Source organism: Caloenas nicobarica, chromosome 4 (genome assembly GCF_036013445.1).
Source record: "Caloenas nicobarica isolate bCalNic1 chromosome 4, bCalNic1.hap1, whole genome shotgun sequence".
NCBI lineage: Eukaryota > Metazoa > Chordata > Aves > Columbiformes > Columbidae > Caloenas > Caloenas nicobarica.
Window position 1 is genome coordinate 5,206,996 of NC_088248.1, and position 19,222 is coordinate 5,226,217.

Below are 19,222 nucleotides of genomic sequence, written 5' to 3' on the forward strand. Positions count from 1 at the left end.
GTCACCTCCCTACCAAGACGTGACACGGAGAACTTGGAAGTGAAAACATTCGCATTTCTCATTTCTTGCCAGAGTAATCTTCAACTTTTTTGCCATTTCGCCTAAAAATGTTTGGTGATATTTTTCCTTGCACAGCCTTTGAATGAGTTCACAAACACTGGTATTTATACCATCTATATTGCTATGATATATAACCCGTCCTGAAACGAGGAGGGTCAATTCATTTGTCAAGGAAAGAAGATTTCAGACTGTCCTCCCACTGGGATAGATAGCATCACACACATTAACATTTAGAAGGTTATCAACACTGTATTTTAAATAAAAGCCTAGACTGTTGAGCATGCGAAGAAGTGGAAGACTAGTAAAGTGAGGGAATATATGGGGCTCTGATAACTTCAAATAATTATCATGCAATGAAAATACAACTCAACAAATAAGTAATGTATTTTACAGAGGAAAATAATGCGAAACCTTGGCCAGGAAGGTAAGTAAATCTCCTGGCACTGTTTTCCTTAGATGAAAATCCAAGGCTTTTGCCATTCTGATCAGTTTTTGCCTCAATAGCCAAACCTGTCAAGCCCAAATATTATATTCATCTCCTGCTAAAGAAAGAAGAAATCTGCAGGAAGTATAAACATCTCATTAATATAATCAGGGACTTAATTGATTTAACCCTAAAGTTTTGATTACACTGACACTCCTCAAACCAAGTACCACACTGAGAAGTGCTTTTTAGAATGAATACATATCTTGTAGAAATCTTTAAACAGCAAGGCTGGTGTAGTGCTCCCATCCCAGCAAAACGCATAATTTCGTTAGAGTGATTAGACAAGGCAGAAAGGTTACAGCAGATAAATATGACGCAAAACTATGTGCTGACTGCTCTGTGGTCTCAGCAACCTGAGATGCGTTGCGTATCTACAACATGCAGCTAACAGCCAGGAGCGCGTTAGTGCCACTGGAAAAAAAAGAGATTAAAAATTCTTGTAAAAATACTCTGTTGATAAACAGGCTAGGATTTTCACCTGTACCAAAGTCAAGCAAGCATCCCTTTTCCACATAAAAGCAGTCAGAAAATCCTTGCTGTGTTACTAGTTTGAAATGTAACCTTTGGAGCATTAGCTAGCTACTCAAGCCTGAAAGGGGCTGTTGTCTAGCCTGGCTGCTGAGGAAAAAAATGATGTTTTGGAATTAATTTGGACTCCTCCAGACCAGCCTCTAGTGCATGTGCGGGTGGCATCAGAGGGCTTCCTACCCTTTTTCCACCTCTCCTGCAAGGGGACAATACCCCAGAGGATCACATCTGCTGCACCATGTTCCCTTACAGCCATTCTATCAGCAAGTGACCATCAGAGCTTTCTCACACAGGGAGATAAGGTTCAGAGATAGCATCATGTTAGATTGTGTCAGACCTGTTTGCAGGTGGGTCTGGCTGGAACAGCGCGCTGCCGTCGGGACATCTAAGGATCCGCTTTCACGAGATGAATGCCAAGATATCGCTACCTGCTAGCTCAAGTGCTGGGACAATGACAGTGGTTTGCATGGCAGGACATGGTGCGGCTCAGGGTTTCAAGTCTTCTGTTTAAATCTGGGACACCTATTTTTAGAGTGGTAGCTGAAACCAAAAGTAAATGTTTGTCTTCTAGGGGAGCCAGGTCTTTAATTCTTGACTTGTATTTGGAAATAACAGCTGCTACACACACAAATCCTACATTGTCTCTCTGTTTACGGAATTGCAAAATAAAACCATTAGATAGTCTTCCCTGAGTTGTCTCAGCAAAAAATACAAACAACACCCCACCCCTACTTCATGAGCAACACAAATATTAAGGATGTCTTTCCCATGTGATTTTACTGTGGAGACTTATTCATCTTTAGACTGTGAAGTTAGCCTGGCTACTGAATGGTCTCAGTTAAAAATACTCCCTTCCCTAGGTTAGGAGTGTCTTAAAGATAATTTTTAATTAGTATTTTTGCATGTTTTTCCCATAGAACTCAGATGTATAAACAATTCAAAACCAAATTCAAGGTCCTTTCCTATTTAGTAAAAACTTACAAAACCAAAACATATGCCTCAGAAGATCTTTTTTCCTGATTTATAAAGAAGAGCTCTAAGTTTCAATCCAGATAAAAGAGCTAAATAAAATAAAACATTCCAGTAAATTTATAGAAGAGACAACCATTTGTTGGGCATGTTACGTGGCATTATGTATTCTCAGGTTTGGAACCAAATGCTGCAGGCAATTTGCCCCTCAAGTTCAGTTTCCATTTATTTTGGCTGCAAATCATAATCTCCTTATCGAGCAGGTATCAAGCCACCTGCTTCTATCCTCAGAAAATGCAGTGAACTAGCATTCAGGTCTGGGGCTAGAACAAGGAGTTTTCTTCTGTCCAGTAACAAACACACCTTTAAAATCCATTAGGTAAAACTGGCCCAATATGACAAAGCTCTAATGAATGAAAGGAATGTGGCAGCGGGGGAAGGGAGGAAAAGAAAAAACTCTGTACAGGAGCGAAAACTCAATTAAAGGCTATAGTAAGTTCCAGCACTACAATTTTTGAGAAAGCCAGTCTTGCAAACTGTGAGGAATGGTGGAAACACCCGAAACACTTTTTTTTTTTTTTCCCCCCCACAATTGGACAAACTTTCAAGATATTCAAAGTTTGGGTTCAAGCAAGCTAAAGGTCTGAAAAAGCAGCTGGTTATCTAAAGCCTATTCATTTCTCAAATTTTCAGAGATAAGACAATGATCCAACTGTGACAGTCTGTGCTCTGCTGGTCTCTCCCAGAGCACGGCCGTGAATAATAACCCGGAATGAGGGGAGACCATGCTCCAAAGCTTTAATTGCTCCGGTTTAGTTAGTATTTAATTTTTAAAATGAATTTTTAAAAGGCTGAGAGCACAGAAGATGGGAAAGGAAAAGGCTGTCCACCTTCTCTAGTTAACATCAACAAGAGCAGAGTTCAGGCAGCTCTAAATGTATAAAGTCACTACAGGAGCTCTGTTTTAGTGGAACTTTTCTCAAGCTATCAGCCTGGGAGCCAGGATTAATCTGCTGTGTTGTAGATTAGGGACAATATCCCAGGCTCCACAGCACCCCCTTAACGGGGAAGGGGGTCGGGAAGCACGTAACTTAGGGTTCATTCACAGTGTAATGCAACAGCTCCAAATTGCTTCAGTGGCCTTTGGACCAGGCTCTCAATGCCAAGATTTGCTCCTACCTTTCCAAAATGAAAAGGACCCTTGGTTTTTTCATTTTTGGGGTGTTTTTTTTTTTTTTTTTTTTTTTGCAGTACCATCGATTTTGATAAGAGCACCCTTGGAGAAAAGTACTGCTAGCTGTCAACAGGGGTCACTAATCAAGCATTAATAAACCCACCCACTGTATGTCTACGACACGAACCAGTGCATTCCAGCTGCTGCCAGAACCTGCACGCATGCAGACCGATGCTAAGAGGAGCACAACCCCGCTCTTTCCTGCTGTTATTTCTACAGGAAAGAAACCTGGGTGCCTGAGTGAGAAGGAAGCTGTGTGTGGAGCGCATCTGCTGGGCCGTGGAGCCGTAGCCAAGCTGTATTAAAAGGCCAAAGCACAGGAAGATGTGACCTCTAAGTGCTTACATTTTAAGCACATTGCAGTTCCTCACCCCTTATATTTTAGAAGAACATATGACACCTTTACACATTTTAAAAGTAATTACAGATTAAGGAGCATTTATATTGTATTACTAGCATATATATTGTATCATGCATACACTATCATATATGTTCTTTGACCCACTCCCGTTTGAAGCTGGAAATGCTATGAACCAACCCAGAAAGCATTTCTGTTTGGGAAACATTTTGGAGCGGGTAAGAATCAAGGGCAATATGCCAGGAGGACTGAACACCTTGAGATGAGCACGGAGGAACTCCCGCTTTACACATGTCATTTAGCTCTCAAAGGGTTGAGAAAAGCCTCGAGAGGAGGGACGAGTTGTCAGGAGGCTACTGTCCTCCACATCTGTACATAACTGAGCCTCCAGTAATTTGCTGACAGAGGGTAGATCCCACCAAAACATTAGGGACTTCTGACAATGCAAGATCCCAAGATGAATTAGAAAATTACCAAGAAAGCACCACCAGCACACAGGCTGAAGACAAGGCATGAAATTTGGAAGCCCTGCAGGAGACTCAGTACGTACTTTGCTAACCACGATGGAAACACCTTTGTCCACTTCTGCATGATTTACAAAAGGTACAAAGACAAGCAGCTTGTGTGTTATGGGAAGAGGCTGCAAGCCCACACATTACTTGTCCTAGTAAGCTTTGAAAATGAACTACCCCAAAACCTGGGGGAGGGAGTACTAAAACACCAGGGTGTGATTTGACCTTCTCTAAATTTTACCGAGCATCATTTTAAAATACTAAAAGTGTTTCTAAGCAACTGGAGAAATGTCTTTCTGCTGTCTCCAATGCTCAAAAAAGGGAGACTGAGCATGAGGGAGACTGGCATCAGCCTCCTTCGCTTTCATCCTTCTCTTCAGATTATAAGATCCTGCTGTTACAGCCCAGATGTCCAGGCCACCTTAGCCATCACAAACAGTGGAAATCCAAAGACTTTGGTCCAGCCTCACATACCAGACAATAAAGCTGCTTCTGTCTTAACCTGTGATACACGGGGCAGCCTGAAGGAAGCTCGACCAGAGTATGTTCTTTTACTTTCACAAGGTAGATAGAGACATATTGCAAATTTCCCCACAGAGTCTTCATTTTCTAACGTGAATTGACCAACAGAATTTCACTACCGTGTCTACCTTGCAATAAAGCATTAAAAAATACTTCTACAGAACCAAAATTGTTCAGAGCAAATATATCCTATATGAAATTTGCTTATTCACTGTCATCAGTTCTGCCCTGTTCATGTCACACAGAGGAGGGAAAATCCTTTTTAAAGAAAGGATTGTATAAAACTGACAGAATTCCTCCCACCTTTGCATGTTGCTTTCTGATAAGCTTTATGGACTGTTGTGTTAAATATGCTCCTTTTGATCCAACTCCACTTCACTTTCAGAAGTTGTGAAATTAAAGGTTTAACAATGACAGGAAGGCTATTTTTACTAGGAGTAGCAGACAGAGAATAAATAGTATCTCAACACAGACTTTTGGGACTTGTACTTAACACAGTTTTAAAAACAGTTCTTTTTGTAGCACAATCTTATTTTTAATCTCCTTTATTAATTTTTTTTCTAACAGCAGTGAGCCCAAGCAGTAGCATAAACTACACCACAAAAGCCATTTCTAGATTTTAACACATTATCTGAGCAAAAGTTGATTAACTTTTTGTAGATCAGTTAATCTAGTTTTATCAATTGTTCAGCTTCTGGTTCACAGGCAATCTATAGGCATTCATGGAAGCTTTGGTAATGAGTATTCACACCAGAAGGCCAGCAAATGAAAGTACAGATAAAAAGCAGATTTGACTTCAGATATATCTTTTGACAAAGGTGATGATAGATTCTGGCCCTTGTTACAGTTTCTCTCACCCTTTCAGGTTTTACTAGTTAATTCCGCTGTAAAAGCACAATAAGAAAAAGAATAATGAAAACAGATATCAGTGATCATATGAACATCACAAAGTTTGATTAAATCTGTGCACTTGAGAATCACTTTCAAAAGATATCGCACTCAGTAACTAATATTGCCCCTAGGCTTCCATCCCTCATTATTTGACACTCAAATCTTTGGGGGTAAAACTAAGATAATCTCCAAGAGATACCCTTGGCCCAACTTTTTGCTGGCATAGAGCCAGGGAAATCCATCAGGATCGATTTGATTTGCAGGAGCAGTATTTGCAAAATCTGACAGACATTTCAATTCCTCCCCTTAAAGCCATCTCTACAAAAGCCGCTTTATTCAAAGAAGAAAAACAGAACAGAAAACCTTTGTAAATACACCTCTGCTTTTAAATCTTCTCAGATTGAAGAGCTTCATGACACCCAGAAAGAGAGCTGTCACAAAAATACAATGGCAGGCAAGTTTTTCACAGAACACATATAACTCAACTACCAGTTAGTACCTTCTCCTCCAACACACAGTCTTTCAATCACTGCCCTAAAAAAAAAAATAATAAAAAAAAAAGCACCCAGCTACTGACAGCTAAGCTTTTGCTCACAAAATGCCCCACAAATGTGACAAGTCTATCCAAAAAAGCTAAAGAACTTACCTCCCACAGCGCAAACACAGAGTACAGCTAGAAAAAAGAAGGCAATCCCCAGGAGCTTCATGCTCGGTGGTGGTGGTGGTGGTGTCAGCTCTGCCTTGCACAGCTGGGCAGGGAGTGCTCTCTCACGCTGAGGCAGGCCTTAATTACTCCATGGAAAAAGGTGTGTAGAGACTGTGCCTAGTCACTGCCCATTCCTGCTTATTTTGGGGACTTTGATAAAGAACAGGAGGAAACACAACATACTCCCTCTGGGAGTTCAGCACGGAGGAGATTTATTGTTTCAGTCCTTACAGGAACTCCTTTTCTTTGGCAGTGAGCTGTGTTTTTGTTAATACGTTATTTTGTTCTTCTTCAGCTACGAGGTCAGGAAGATTTTTGAGCAAACGCAAACCTTTCTTTAGAATATGCTATACATCACCAGCTTCCATTCTGTAGCTGGGAATACTTTTAAAAGGAACATTTATGAGCAATGCGGTAGTAGGGGATAATGCAGCAAGCAACGGAGGAGCAAAATGAGCAACAGGAGCCCTCACCTGGCTCTTTGTGTTGTGTAAAGTGGCTTTGGTGAAAATCACAGCTGCTTCCCGTTAAAGGCAGAGAGAGTGCGTCCCCGAGACAGCTGCCATCCTGGAACTGCGAGGATGCGAGGGGCCACCGGCACACGGCGAGGAAGTGATTCCAGCAAGGAATTTTTAATTTGAAAAGTTGCAACGAGCTCTGACTGTGTCTGCTCCATTTGTCTGTATTTGCTGTGCCGTGGGATGGGAATGTAGTGCCCACAGCAAGCCTCCTACCCGGGCTGTCTAATAAGCCAGAGCAGAATCACTTTCTTCTCCTCCCGACTCGCTGATCTGGGAAACTCTGGTATCCTTCCTTCTCACAGCCATTTCTCCAACTTCTGTGGAAGAAACCTGAGCAGAGCTCTAGAGATAAAGGCTGTCAAAGCATGGTCTTGTAATTGTGCTCTGGGCCTTAGCAATTCAAGGCAGCTGATGGCAATTAATCACAGAACTTCAACCACAACAAGAATGCGGTGCAGTATGTTTGTTCATCTCCCCCTCTGTCAACTCTCAGGAAAATTTGGTGAAAAAATCGACTTCACAAACTCATTAAATAGTCAACCCTACTTATTGCAGTAATTAAGATTTTTTTTTTTTCTTTATGGCTGTTTATTGCTGTAGGAGGAGGTTTTGGAATGGCTTTGCATGCAGGAGCCCCCAGGAGCTAAGCCAGAGTGCTTCCAACAACAGTCCAGTTTTATTCATGGGATGAGAAAAATGGTAACAGCTCCTCAGCACCATGTGCGGAATAAGCTTGGTTTAGTTAAAGAAATTACATTTCCACATCTTAAGGCTATGACACATCCTCTGCCTATTGCAGGTGACAGAAGCCAGCGCTCAATAAAAATCTCATGGTAGACAATGAGTTTCTGGCATTTCATTCGGACAAACTTAGGTATTTGCATCCATGAGAGATGCAAACACGTAAGTTCTCCACCATCATTGGAAAAAATCACACAGGCTAGAGGTGGGCCACACGATGACACTTTTGTCAAGTTGAGCAGAGCATATGGCAGGGAGTTAGTGCCAGTTTTTATGCTAGTTTTGTGCTGATATAGGACCTAAAGTTAGAATGGGCTAGAAAAGCAGTAACTACTGCAGCAGAAAGCTTTCAGGCGAAAAGATAAATCTGAACACGGAGCGTCAATTTGTCCCAGGTTAGTGCTGTTTCTGATGCAATAAGAGGGACTCTAACCTTTTTTTTACTGCATTGCCAAACTGCCACCTGAAATGCTAATTCTGAAGAACGAAGCAAAAAGGAATATAATTTTATTGACCCAAATGAAACCTCCTGCAAAATCTAAGAGGCCTGAGGACAGGATCCTTTCCACGGGTTTTGAGCCCCAGAGAAGCTCTCTGAATAACTAAGAGAGTATTGATTTTGTTCAGTGCTGTTCACCTGAGCAGCTGCACCCCAAGGAGCCCTCAGGGCGCTGCCGCTGCTGAGGATGATGATGGTGGCGGTTCCCTGAAACTCACTAAAGCCAGAGAGGGCACAGAGTGTTGCAGCCCTGCAGTATCTACCTATAGCACAGGTACAAGTGTGGAAAATGCTCCCCAACCTCATGCAAGCAGTTGGGAGGGAAAGAAAGGGCCAAGCGTCTTTGCTTTGTACCAGGTCGTGCGATTCAAGTCGTACCTCAGGGAGTCCTAAGGCAACTTACTGCCTCCCTGAAGCATCGAGAGAACTGTGCCCCTCTGAGATACTCACTAACAGCAACATCAGAGGCAGCTAACTTCTGCTAGGTCAAACTTGGCGTGGAGAGCAGCAGCACACGCAGGAAGGAATAACAGGAATAGAAAGGGAGCAGCTCAAATAAGTCACTGAATGGCCAAAGCGAGTTGTAGCTTCTGGCTTGCAGTGTCTGAGCCGCGGAGGAGAGATTCTTACAGCTCTTGTCAATGGAAATATCTTTAAAAAGAAATAATTTAAGGTTTTAAAAACTTCCAGTGATTTTTCTAGCAAAAGATTATTCCTCTATGTGTTCACTGAAAAGAAATCTTCTCTTTTTCTCCATACCAGCAAAAAAGTTTTCCTTTATTGAATAAAGGTTTTTCCTTCTTTTTTTCAAATCAAGAAACTTAGCTTCAATGCCAACTTGTGCTTTGTTTTATAAAGAGAAATTTGGTCATTGGTACTGCTGCCAGCTGTGGTATTACTGTCAATGCCGGAATATCTGGAGTTTCACTTTAAGCCTCAGAACAAGTGACTGTGTGACAGTCTCAGTTTCCACGTTTTTTCAAGTAAAATTTTAGCCCTCCTAGTTGCAGAAGAAAACTTGAGACATGACCAAAGAGCACTCTAGAGAATGAAAGGACTCTCTGTTTTAAAATACCGTTATTTTGTAGTCCAATAATGGTCGGGGTAGCCTGAGTTATATATTTATTTTTGCCAGTGTGGTATTTCATTATTAAAGGGAAACCATTTACTGCCCCAGTGGATTTGCAGTTACAGATTTATTGGTCTCAGGCTGTATTTATATATTCTTTCTAAGTTCACATTGCTTGGAGAAAAACATTGCCTTTTTATGCACAGTTCTCCTGTGAGGTTCAAATAATCCCCTTCAGATTTAGAAAATGTAAAAATTTTACATATTGTTCAATATTCTTGAAGCACCATTGCATAAACCAGGAAATAATATGAACCGTGCTGCCTCGTTGTGGGCTACTGGTGATTTCCAATGTGGGTGCAAAGAATAGATATGTCAAAGTCTTTTCAGAAGGAAAAATAAAAAGATACAGAGATACAGAGTCTTTGATGATTTACTAAGTGAAGAAACAAACACACTGACAAATCTGCCAGCCATTCCCATTGATGCTTGCTATCCCTTCCACTGATGGTTATTTTAACTCTTACAGTAGAATGGTAGAAAAAGAGCATGATAGTTTCAAACTCCTGTTGTTTTGTTACATCTGTATTTCAGCAAATACATCTAAAGTGGTATTTATCAGAAACTACCTATGACTTACCTGTACATTTGGTTATATTCTCAGAAGCAGGGTAAATTTACATTGAAGAATGCAGTTGTTACAGTGTAGAAATACATTGTTTAGGTATGCTTTCCGTTATTTTAAAAATTGTATTTAAAAGTACTCATTTTAGTCTATTACATATATCAAAGTTTTAATATATAGTAGAACTCCAAAGAACTTGAATACAGCAGTACAAAACCAAGATATTTTGGTGGTCATGTATAAAAATTACTCCGAAAATTCATGCTGAGGGATGTTTTAAAATGTGGATATTTTGTTCTGAATTTTTTATGGAAGCATTGGAAGATCTCAGGGAATAGAAACATCAGTGCCCAAATTCCTCTGCACACAATAATATTAAAAATATGAAAGATCAAGCTCACAAATATATTTAGGTACTTCAAAAAACAAGATAGCCACCTTTTCTTTGTAGCATGGAAATGCTTAAATGACATTGATTTGATTCAGAGCCAGCGGCTAATGTGAAAAATTCCACTAAATCTAAGTGCCTAGATGCCTTTATGTAGGCACTAAAGACTAAAACGCATTTAGTCTGTATTCCGTACTTTTTACGAAAGATATTTTCAAGGCCAGATCAAATAGAATTACTGCAACTCTAGCTATTAGGCCTGAGTATTGTTTATTTGCAATACCAACAGACTCCATAAAGGTATCTGTTACTGCCGAGCATGTTCTTCCTACTCTTTCATACCTGGAACTCTATTGATGTACTACAGGGAGGAAACATGTTTGAAGGAACTGGCTCAATGTTTATTCACTTGCAATTGATACAAGTCAGGACCATATTTATAGAAATGTAGTTGCCACTCTGCTAGGGTGCCCGATTTCAAAGGATGTTGCATGTTTGAGACACTTGGTAGGATACATGTCGCTGTCAAAAGAGTGCAGCAAATTTATGCTCCGGAGCTACATCTGTCCATCTCTCTCTCAGTGTACGCTGCCACTGCTGCTGCCAGCAAAACATGAGATAGAAAGAGGGCTCTGCACTTACATGTTTCATGCTCCTTTTCCCAAAACTGTATTTCAATCATGAGCCACAGTTCAATCCACCATCTCATTAGTCTTGTGTATCAATAAAGACAGTCTCATTTTTTGTGCTCAGGCCTTATTTCCTGATCCAATAGGCAATATACTTCAATGGAAGAACACCAGTTTAGCCTATACCTGATGCCCTGGTTCATTTGCTTCAGGAGTTACTCAGGTCTGGACTAACTACTTGAAAAGCTGTGTATTTGGTTGGTTTTGTTGTCAAGTCACCCTGTGGTTGTCCCTTGACTTTGTGAGCTCCTCGCTTGGAGTTGCAATGTGCTACTTAACAGCCAAGGTCCTTCTAAGGACACTGTTCTAGGTCCATTCTTTTTCTGCTGGTGAATTACTGATGTATAGATATTTTGATCTTGCTGGTCAGAGAGAAGCTTAAGCATAACTACAGTGGCAGGGAGAAGAAAGCTATGGAAGGAAAGGTGGTCTGCCCCAAGTCATATTTCATGCTTATGTATGGGGAGTCAGGAGAGCTGGAAGAGAGAGACAATAAACAGTCATTCTAGGGATATAAAAAACCATGGGCTTGCAAACTTAGAGCAAGGAACTTCATGTCATGTAAAGACTCACACAGAATGTGCTTGTAGGCTTTGCATCCTGTCCTGAGCTAATGAAATGGGAAACAGTGAGTCAGTCTCAGGTTCTCACATTGTTTGAAATGCAGAGAATTATTATATGGTTGGCTGTCTTAGAGGAAACAAAACAGAAGTATGTGTTTGAACCATGCCTTGATTTTCCAAATGGCTGAATAAATCCAGCCACTATCTATCCAGACATATATCTCATCTTTTTTGTGGTAAACTGCAATGAGCTCATTCTTCTTGAGCCTAGTTAAAAAACAGGCAGCAGTATGAGACTGCAGTGGAACTCAGTACTGAAAAGCGAGATGTACTTTCTGTTCCAACCATACTTGTCAGTTTTCCTGGGCAAGATGTTGTTGGACGTTAAACTTCTGCCGAGCTGAGTTTCTGTGGTTTCTCTTTTCCATTTGGTTTCCTCTGCACAAGCAGTGGAAAAATGTATCGGGTTTCTCGTCAGTCCCATTAGAGGATACTCTGTGCATTGGTCTGTCTACGCTATAGTTTTTAACAGTGTCAGCTTTGTTTTCAGACCATTAGTGCCAGAAAAGAACATCTTAGAACATTATAAAATATCTGATTATAAAGAGCTTATTGTACTTAAATACAACACAATATTACTGCTTTCTCAGCAGCCAACACTATGGCTCTGCTAGTATCCCAGCATCTATTATAAACCTGTTTTCAACCACTCACAAAAGGAGTCACTGAAAAAAATAGCGTGCAGATTCCTCACTGCCCACTTGTGTTTGTTTGTCGGCACTGTGAGATTTGCGGAGCTTGGGCTGCTTCTTAGAGGACCCTGGGAGCTTCCGAGCTTCAGGACCTGGGGCTGGAAAAAGGGAGAGTTACGGGAGATTTGGCAGCTGTGCAGAATTTTATGTTGGGCAGATAGACAGTGTGCAGGAACCGCCAGGCCAGCACACTCATTTCCTGCATCTCTTACTCCGTCAAGAAAGTAAGGTAAAGAGACAGTTCATAATGATCAGCTTTTTCTGGAACGCACAACAAGAAGCCAGAATTCACATATTGTGAATTTGAGACTAAGTTGTGCTCCAAGACAATGTCCAGTAGACATTTTGCTGCACAGAGCTGATCTTAAGACAGCTCTTCTCTCCTTGGCATTTTTCCTTGTGCTTTTCTTTTTTTTCTTTTTCCCCAGCTATCTACCATCTCCTCCAATCCAACTTCCAGCATTGATAGGCTTGAACTCTTTGTGGCTTAACCTCCTTATCCAGAACAGCTACTACTGCCGCTCCTCAGTGTCTGGCTTCCCAAGCCTTCATTCCTTTGGCGTATTTCAGCCTTCCTGTTGTCGCTATCAGCCTAAATCCTGCTGGCAGGCACTTCTTGACACATGCAAAATACAATGCATGTCCGGTCTGATAAGGAAACAACATTGCCAGGAAAAGTGGGTTAAATCTCTGTGCGAAAATATACCCCCAGCATTTCAGTTTCCCAGCAGACTGCGTATCTGCCCCTTCACAGATACCATAAACATTTTCCTGTTCTCTGCATTTCTACTTCCCAATTTATTCAGCAATACAGAAGGAACAAAAATGCTTTCCACAGCATGTAATAGTTAGGCAGTAAGTAGCCAACTGAAAATGAAAGCATCTTGGGCACCTGCTAAAAACAGGTATTTCAGATCATCCTCAGATAGTTAGAAAATGCACAAAAATTTTCACATATACCTTCTTTTGGTAATTTTTTTATATTGCTGGACAGTTTGCCATCAGGAATGCACTGATTCACATTAATCTCTGGTTACACTCATCTAATTTTTTCTTCCAGACAGCTGCGATAAGACTAAAACATTTTTAAGGGAAAAAAAACCTAAACCCAAACAACAGATGAAAATGGACTACCAGCATTCTGTGCTGCCATGTACTGTACTTAGGACTGTTCAGTAGCAATGGAAAGTGCTTGTAGTAACAAAAAGCTGTTAATAAGCTACTTCATATTATGCCAATCACGTTTTTAAATTAACTTTAAGGTATTAGCTATCATATATTTGGTGTTATAAAAATATGCTCAGGGACATTAGCACCATGGGTGTTTGCAGCAACAATATCATATCTCAATTTAACATTAAGAAATGCTGACTTATTACATTAAGATAAATGCTGACTTACTAACATTAAGAAATGCTGAGTCAAGACCTATGCAAATAAGTTTGAGGTACCACAAGAAGATGGCCAGACAGAGATTTAAACAATTGCTTCTGTCCTGCACCTCTCCATGAAGAAAAGGACTATATACAACCTACATATTACTCTCCAACAAGTTAAGGTAACATATTTTCCTTTACAGTTGGATCAGGTTAGGAGACGGTTAATCCCCATGGCTCAGCTGAACAGCAAAACCCCAGTGAGCTCCAGATACTGAAGTTAATACTTGGCTTTCATTTTTGTTCAGTGCTGGGAGCAGCAAGTGGACATCAATTGCTTCTACAGACTTCTACAGTTATTTTTGCTTCTCGAGGGATAGGAAAAGAAGGGAGTAACAATGACAAGGCTGGGACAATGCAGCCCACACATCTACCATTTCAGGCTGAGTACCCTAATCGCATTCACAAAGGAAGTACGCACTCAATAAAACTACAGCATATTGTTTTCGTCTGACTTTCTACTGTTTGAATAGTTTGGCTGAAGACAGGAGTATCACCATCACCAGGAGCATGTAAAAACAAGTTAGATATCTGTCAGATATAATGCACCATAGTTTGTGGCAGAGACCTGACTCCCACTTTTGTAGGGCCCTTGCTATTCCTAGAGTCTATGAGGTAGAATTTCAGTCTGGAAAATTTATAATTTATCAATTTGTTAATCCACTGGTTATCTAACTTCTGTCATCACCGACAGATTTGGAGACACATTTTCAGCCTGCATGTGGGGAACCTGGGCGTTCGTCCATTAGAGTAACAAGATTAAATGCAAAGTCCTTCAAGGGTTAGCTGAGGTGGTAATCCTCATACACAGACTATCAAATCCATACAAAATACGGGTAGAAATAGCCAAAACCTGTCAAGTGACATGTCGTATCATCACATTTACTGAAGTGCATGCAACGATAGCACAAAACTCTTTTACAGGGGTATTACTGTACTGACAGAAAGATCAACTTTGCAGAATAGCTTCATCCACATTAGGAGAAATGTAAAGTGTTGACAATTTTTCAGGTACTCATTGAGAAAACTGAAGATTTTTATTTAATTGACATAACTCTCTTCTGTCATCTTCATTGCACAACAGAGCTTTACAAGAAGAGACTGTTTCAACATAGCTTATAGCTGCTGGAAATCACTATATAACCTGGTGCTTGGATCTGCTGTACAACTGAGACTGGGTCAGCTCAGTACTTGAAAGAAAAAAGCAGCAGAAAGTACACCTGTGTTTCAGGAATTAATATCTAGGCATTAGTACTGCTCCAGCAGAATACCGAAGAGCAAGGGGCAAGAGGACCAATATCTCACTGACAACTCACAGCCAGCCCCTGCTCTGTGGTCTCCACACTTGGATCATAGAATCACAGAACCATTTTGGTTGGAAGAGACGCTCAGGATCATCAGGTCCAACCATAACCCAACCCAACTCCAGCACTAACCCATGTCCCTGAGAACCTCGTCTAAACGCCTTTTAAACTCCTCCAGGGATGGTGACTCCACCACTGCCCTGGGCAGCCTGTTCCAATCCCTGATAACCCTTTCTGGGAATAATTTTTTCCTAATATCTGGAGCACTCACTCCTTGCTTTTAGAAGCAGGGGAAGGAGAGCTCCTGCACTTCAATCCCTTGGTAGCAACTGGCATTACAAAGACTTTCATTTCCCTGGGATCCTGTTGTTTGGCTGGGAGGTGCCGGGGTGAGTCACTGAGCCACCCACCGCAAAACAACAGGAAGAGCCACAAAATCCTTCAAGCAAAACAATGACTGGGAGGTGTCTTCATCCAGGCTAGATTGCATGTTAGTGACAGCATTTGAAATGGCATTGGAAATATGCTTCTTTCAGGCTAAATTTTTATTTTATTCCCTCTTCTAAAATGGATTTTTTTTCCCACAAAATCTTTCAAAGAGTAGCACTGAGTGAATACTATTTATCAAACTACTTAGTGAGTTTCTCAACATTTTGTTGAAAGATTTGATACGGAATTTTTTAACATTTGATAATCTTCAAGCTGGTAATATATATCCTTTCAGTACGTGTTTTGGAGAGTAAAGAGCAATATTTGCTGAGGAATTTAACTCAAAATGATGTTTTCTGGTGTTCAGCCAGACCAGATCTGCACTCAAGCCAGGCCAGATCTGCTCTCTAGCCAAAGCTACAGGGCAGATTCTTCAAACCCTTCCAGACCGGCCTTACTGTGTTCCCATAGAAGTCAATTAAAAAACCCGAACCCAACCTTTCACCAGTTTCAGTGAGCAGTGTTAGGGCTGATCACTTTAGAAAATTCTGCTCACACCTGTTCTACAATTATTTTATTGACTGGTTAACAAATGAGTGTGTAATGATCATTCCTATTAAATTCAGCTGGACATTTTAACATATAAAGTTATACGTGTGACATGTGTGAGTGTTCATAGAATCAGGCTCTGGAGACAGAACTGCGGCATGTCAGTAGAAGTCCTGTATTTCTATTTTCTACAAATCTCCTGCATCCTACTTCAGCTTCATATTGCATTCCCATACACATTAACACACTGGCCTCACTCAGAGTAGGAACTACGTGGAATAGGAATTGTCTTTATTTCCATTGGGCATTAGCCCAATTTATGGGGCAGAACGGAATCTGCAAGTTAGAAACAGTACCACCAACAACAGGAATTTTCCATCACATCAGATCTAGGACTGAGTTAGTTGTGAACTCACTGAACCGTTGGTCTGTGACATTCGCTGTGCATGAAAACCAGGGAGTTTAGGCAGTACACAGTAGCAGGGCATGGAACAAGAAGCACACATCAGGTTTACTTTAAAAGGTAAGACAGACGTGATCTCCATGCCAACAAAAGCTCCTGATACTGTCCTTCTGCAACTCAGCTGCTCCTTGTACAGAAATCAGCTGTCACTCATAACTACACAACCTTGCTGATGTGACTGACCGATACCTGGATGCCCAACTGTTAGAGGAACAAGAGTACCCCATTGCATATAGACTTGTCATGGTCATTAACAGAGAAGGCACTTGGACAAATGTGGCCGGTTCTCCCTGGTTTGTGCACCTCCCCTAACACCAGGGAGCTAAAGACTCAGCTGAATGCCTCTTTTTGTCTTGCTTTCAGTACCATGAGACTTTCAACATTTAGTTTCCCAGTTCTCAACAGTTTTGAGATGCTTTCAATGTCCCTGTGATAAGTGTTACTTCTGTTTGGTTATTTTTCCCCCTCTGCTGCATCTTCATTCACTCAAATTTCACTTCTCCCCTTTGTACCTGCACTGATAACAAGGAACATTTTTCCTTATTTTTACAACAGGCAATGTAGTATATACTCAGCTGGGGTGGGTTCTGACCATATGACTATCCAGCAAACCTACACAGCTGAGGTCTCACTAGCCAAATTATTCTCTTGGAGATCATAAAAACAAGACAAATAATTGTCTAGGAGAGAAAAATGAAGATCGTGCTCAAGCTTCTGCAGCTGGTTGATATTACTTCTTAAGTTACTATGGAAAACTACTTCAGATGTGGAAAAGCTAGGGCTATTTTACTACTAAAATCCTCCTTCAATTTAATGCAGTTATCACCTTTGCCAAACACATTTCCTTGGTCAGTAAAAGCAGGGAAAGCTGCTGGCAGCCTTCGGCCAATACGTCTGAATTTCTGTAAAGTTTGATGATGAGCTGTGGGGTGGGTGAGGGCAAATGTTTCACAAACACTGTTAACACAAGACACCAAGAGAACCTGGGAGTCCTGGGCTTGCATTTCAAAAAAAACTTCACAAAAATAAAAATATACAAATCGGAAATGTGCTAAAACTCAACGTCAGCGTGCTTCAAAAGCGGGTGTCTAATGTTAGGCTCCTAAATCCTTTTTAGCCACCAAGATTAGTAGCTTGATTTTTGCTACTGGTAATCATCCAGCAGGTTCTGGGAAAGTAGCTTATTTAGGCACCTAAATGTGGGGTTTAGGAGCCTAATTTAGTCTCTCAAGTCTGAAATCTTGGCTGTGCATTCTCAACCAAGGGCAAATAAGAGCACCAGCATTTTCCGTGACTATTAGAGTTTTGCTTCCAGGTGAAACACGAAATCAGGAGGGCTCTAATTTTCTGGTTCCATTTTAGCTGCAACCCCAAATCTCACCATTGCCGTAGTTATTCTGTGGGTGGACCGGAGGAAGGACAGCAGAGCCTATGGCAGGGCCCCAAGCACCAGAACAACCCCAGGACCGCAGCCTCCCTTCCTTTCCTCCCTCCAGCTGCTCGTGAAGTTTTCTCAGGTCTCTCCGCATTTCCCCCAGTCGTTTCCTTCCTTCCCTCTCGTTACCTATGCAAAAGCCGCTCGTGGCCTGTCTGCCCAGCCTGCAGAGGGGCTCCACGTGATCTCACACAGATTTCAGCCCACGCAGCAGCACCATTCCCACCTCCTGCAAGACATGGGACCCCTGCGGCCCCAGGGATCTTGAACACCCCAGCAGCCAAAACCACCTGCCTTTTTCTGCTGAAGAAATGGGTTTGTCTCAGCTGTGTAACTTGTAACAGGATGTCCTATGGGGAATTGGAAGATTAAAAAAAGAAATAAGCTATTTTAATCGGCTACTTTTAAAAAGGTTCTGTTTTCCTTGTCAAGACCCCCTGGAACACAGAAAGCGTAACTCCAGGGTAAGGCTACACTTGAAACCAAAACCTAGGCTAAATCTTAAGCAGAAGCCAAAGCGAAACCAGAAGCACAAATTAAAACCATATGTGTAACTCTATTCCTAGAAAGTCCTCTTTTCAAATAAAAATGTAATTATGCTCCTATTTTCTCAAGCCACGCCTATACATAAAAGCCGTAACCATTTTACTAACCCCTTTTAGAAGCTGATTTTTATTTTAATTAGGACAGCCTTTTAGTGTCCTTTTAGGTCATTGTCAGCACACCTTGCACCGATTTGTCTAAATTCGTTCATTACAGACCAGGGCAGCTTTTGTCCCTGGATTCCTTGGAGTGAGCATATTATATATTTTTTTCTGTCCAGATACTTTTTAGGGACTACATTTGAATAATTTTACAAAGAGAAATAATCTTTCTGAATTCCTTAATTGAATTTAGTGTAATACTTGTATTTCTAAAGGAATTAATATAAGTCACCCTCTGCAGGATTGCAACGTGGATTGTAGGATAATAGTGTTGACTGGTCATAGAGAGGTAGGGAATTAATCCAAAGGGGCACTAAAAATGGCATGAAGAAGTTTTCTTGAGACTGTAGCCACCCTACTCAATGAGTAGAGCAAGGTGGCAAAAGTGTTTGCTGACAGGTCTTAGAAAGATTACAAACCAAAGATTAAAAGGCAACTGATGTGAGCTTAGACCTTTAAATATCCCTTAGGTAAAAGGAGAAAACATTTTCACAGGAGACTGAAGCTCCTACTTTGTAGAATGGCTTTGGGTTTATCTCCTAGAACTGCTGACCCTCTGAAATCCACTGCAGCAGAACTAGCAGGGTGATGAAGAAAATAAGATGAGGATGACAATGAGAGACAACATAGATCAATGAACAAATGCAGTGTGCTGTTGAAGATGTCTTTTCAAGACCTCACCCATAGACAGTTGCTCCACAGATTTTAGTGCACTCGTGTGCCCAAGTACAAAGCTGAGAAACTATGCAGATCCATTTTCAAGGGCTTCGCCTTGGAGCATCACCATG

General features: G+C 41.1%; 1 protein-coding gene across 1 annotated transcript in view; it reads right to left on the reverse strand.

Annotated features, from left to right (window-relative positions):
* EMCN (endomucin) overlaps positions 1–6,366 on the reverse strand; it is a 51,666-nt gene extending 45,300 nt beyond the window's left edge. The window contains exon 1 of the mRNA XM_065634327.1: positions 6,208–6,366. Within this exon, the coding sequence (XP_065490399.1) occupies positions 6,208–6,268 (61 nt within the window). The 5' untranslated portion in view covers positions 6,269–6,366. The remainder of the gene's footprint in view (positions 1–6,207) is intronic.
* Positions 6,367–19,222: the final 12,856 nt, after the last annotated feature.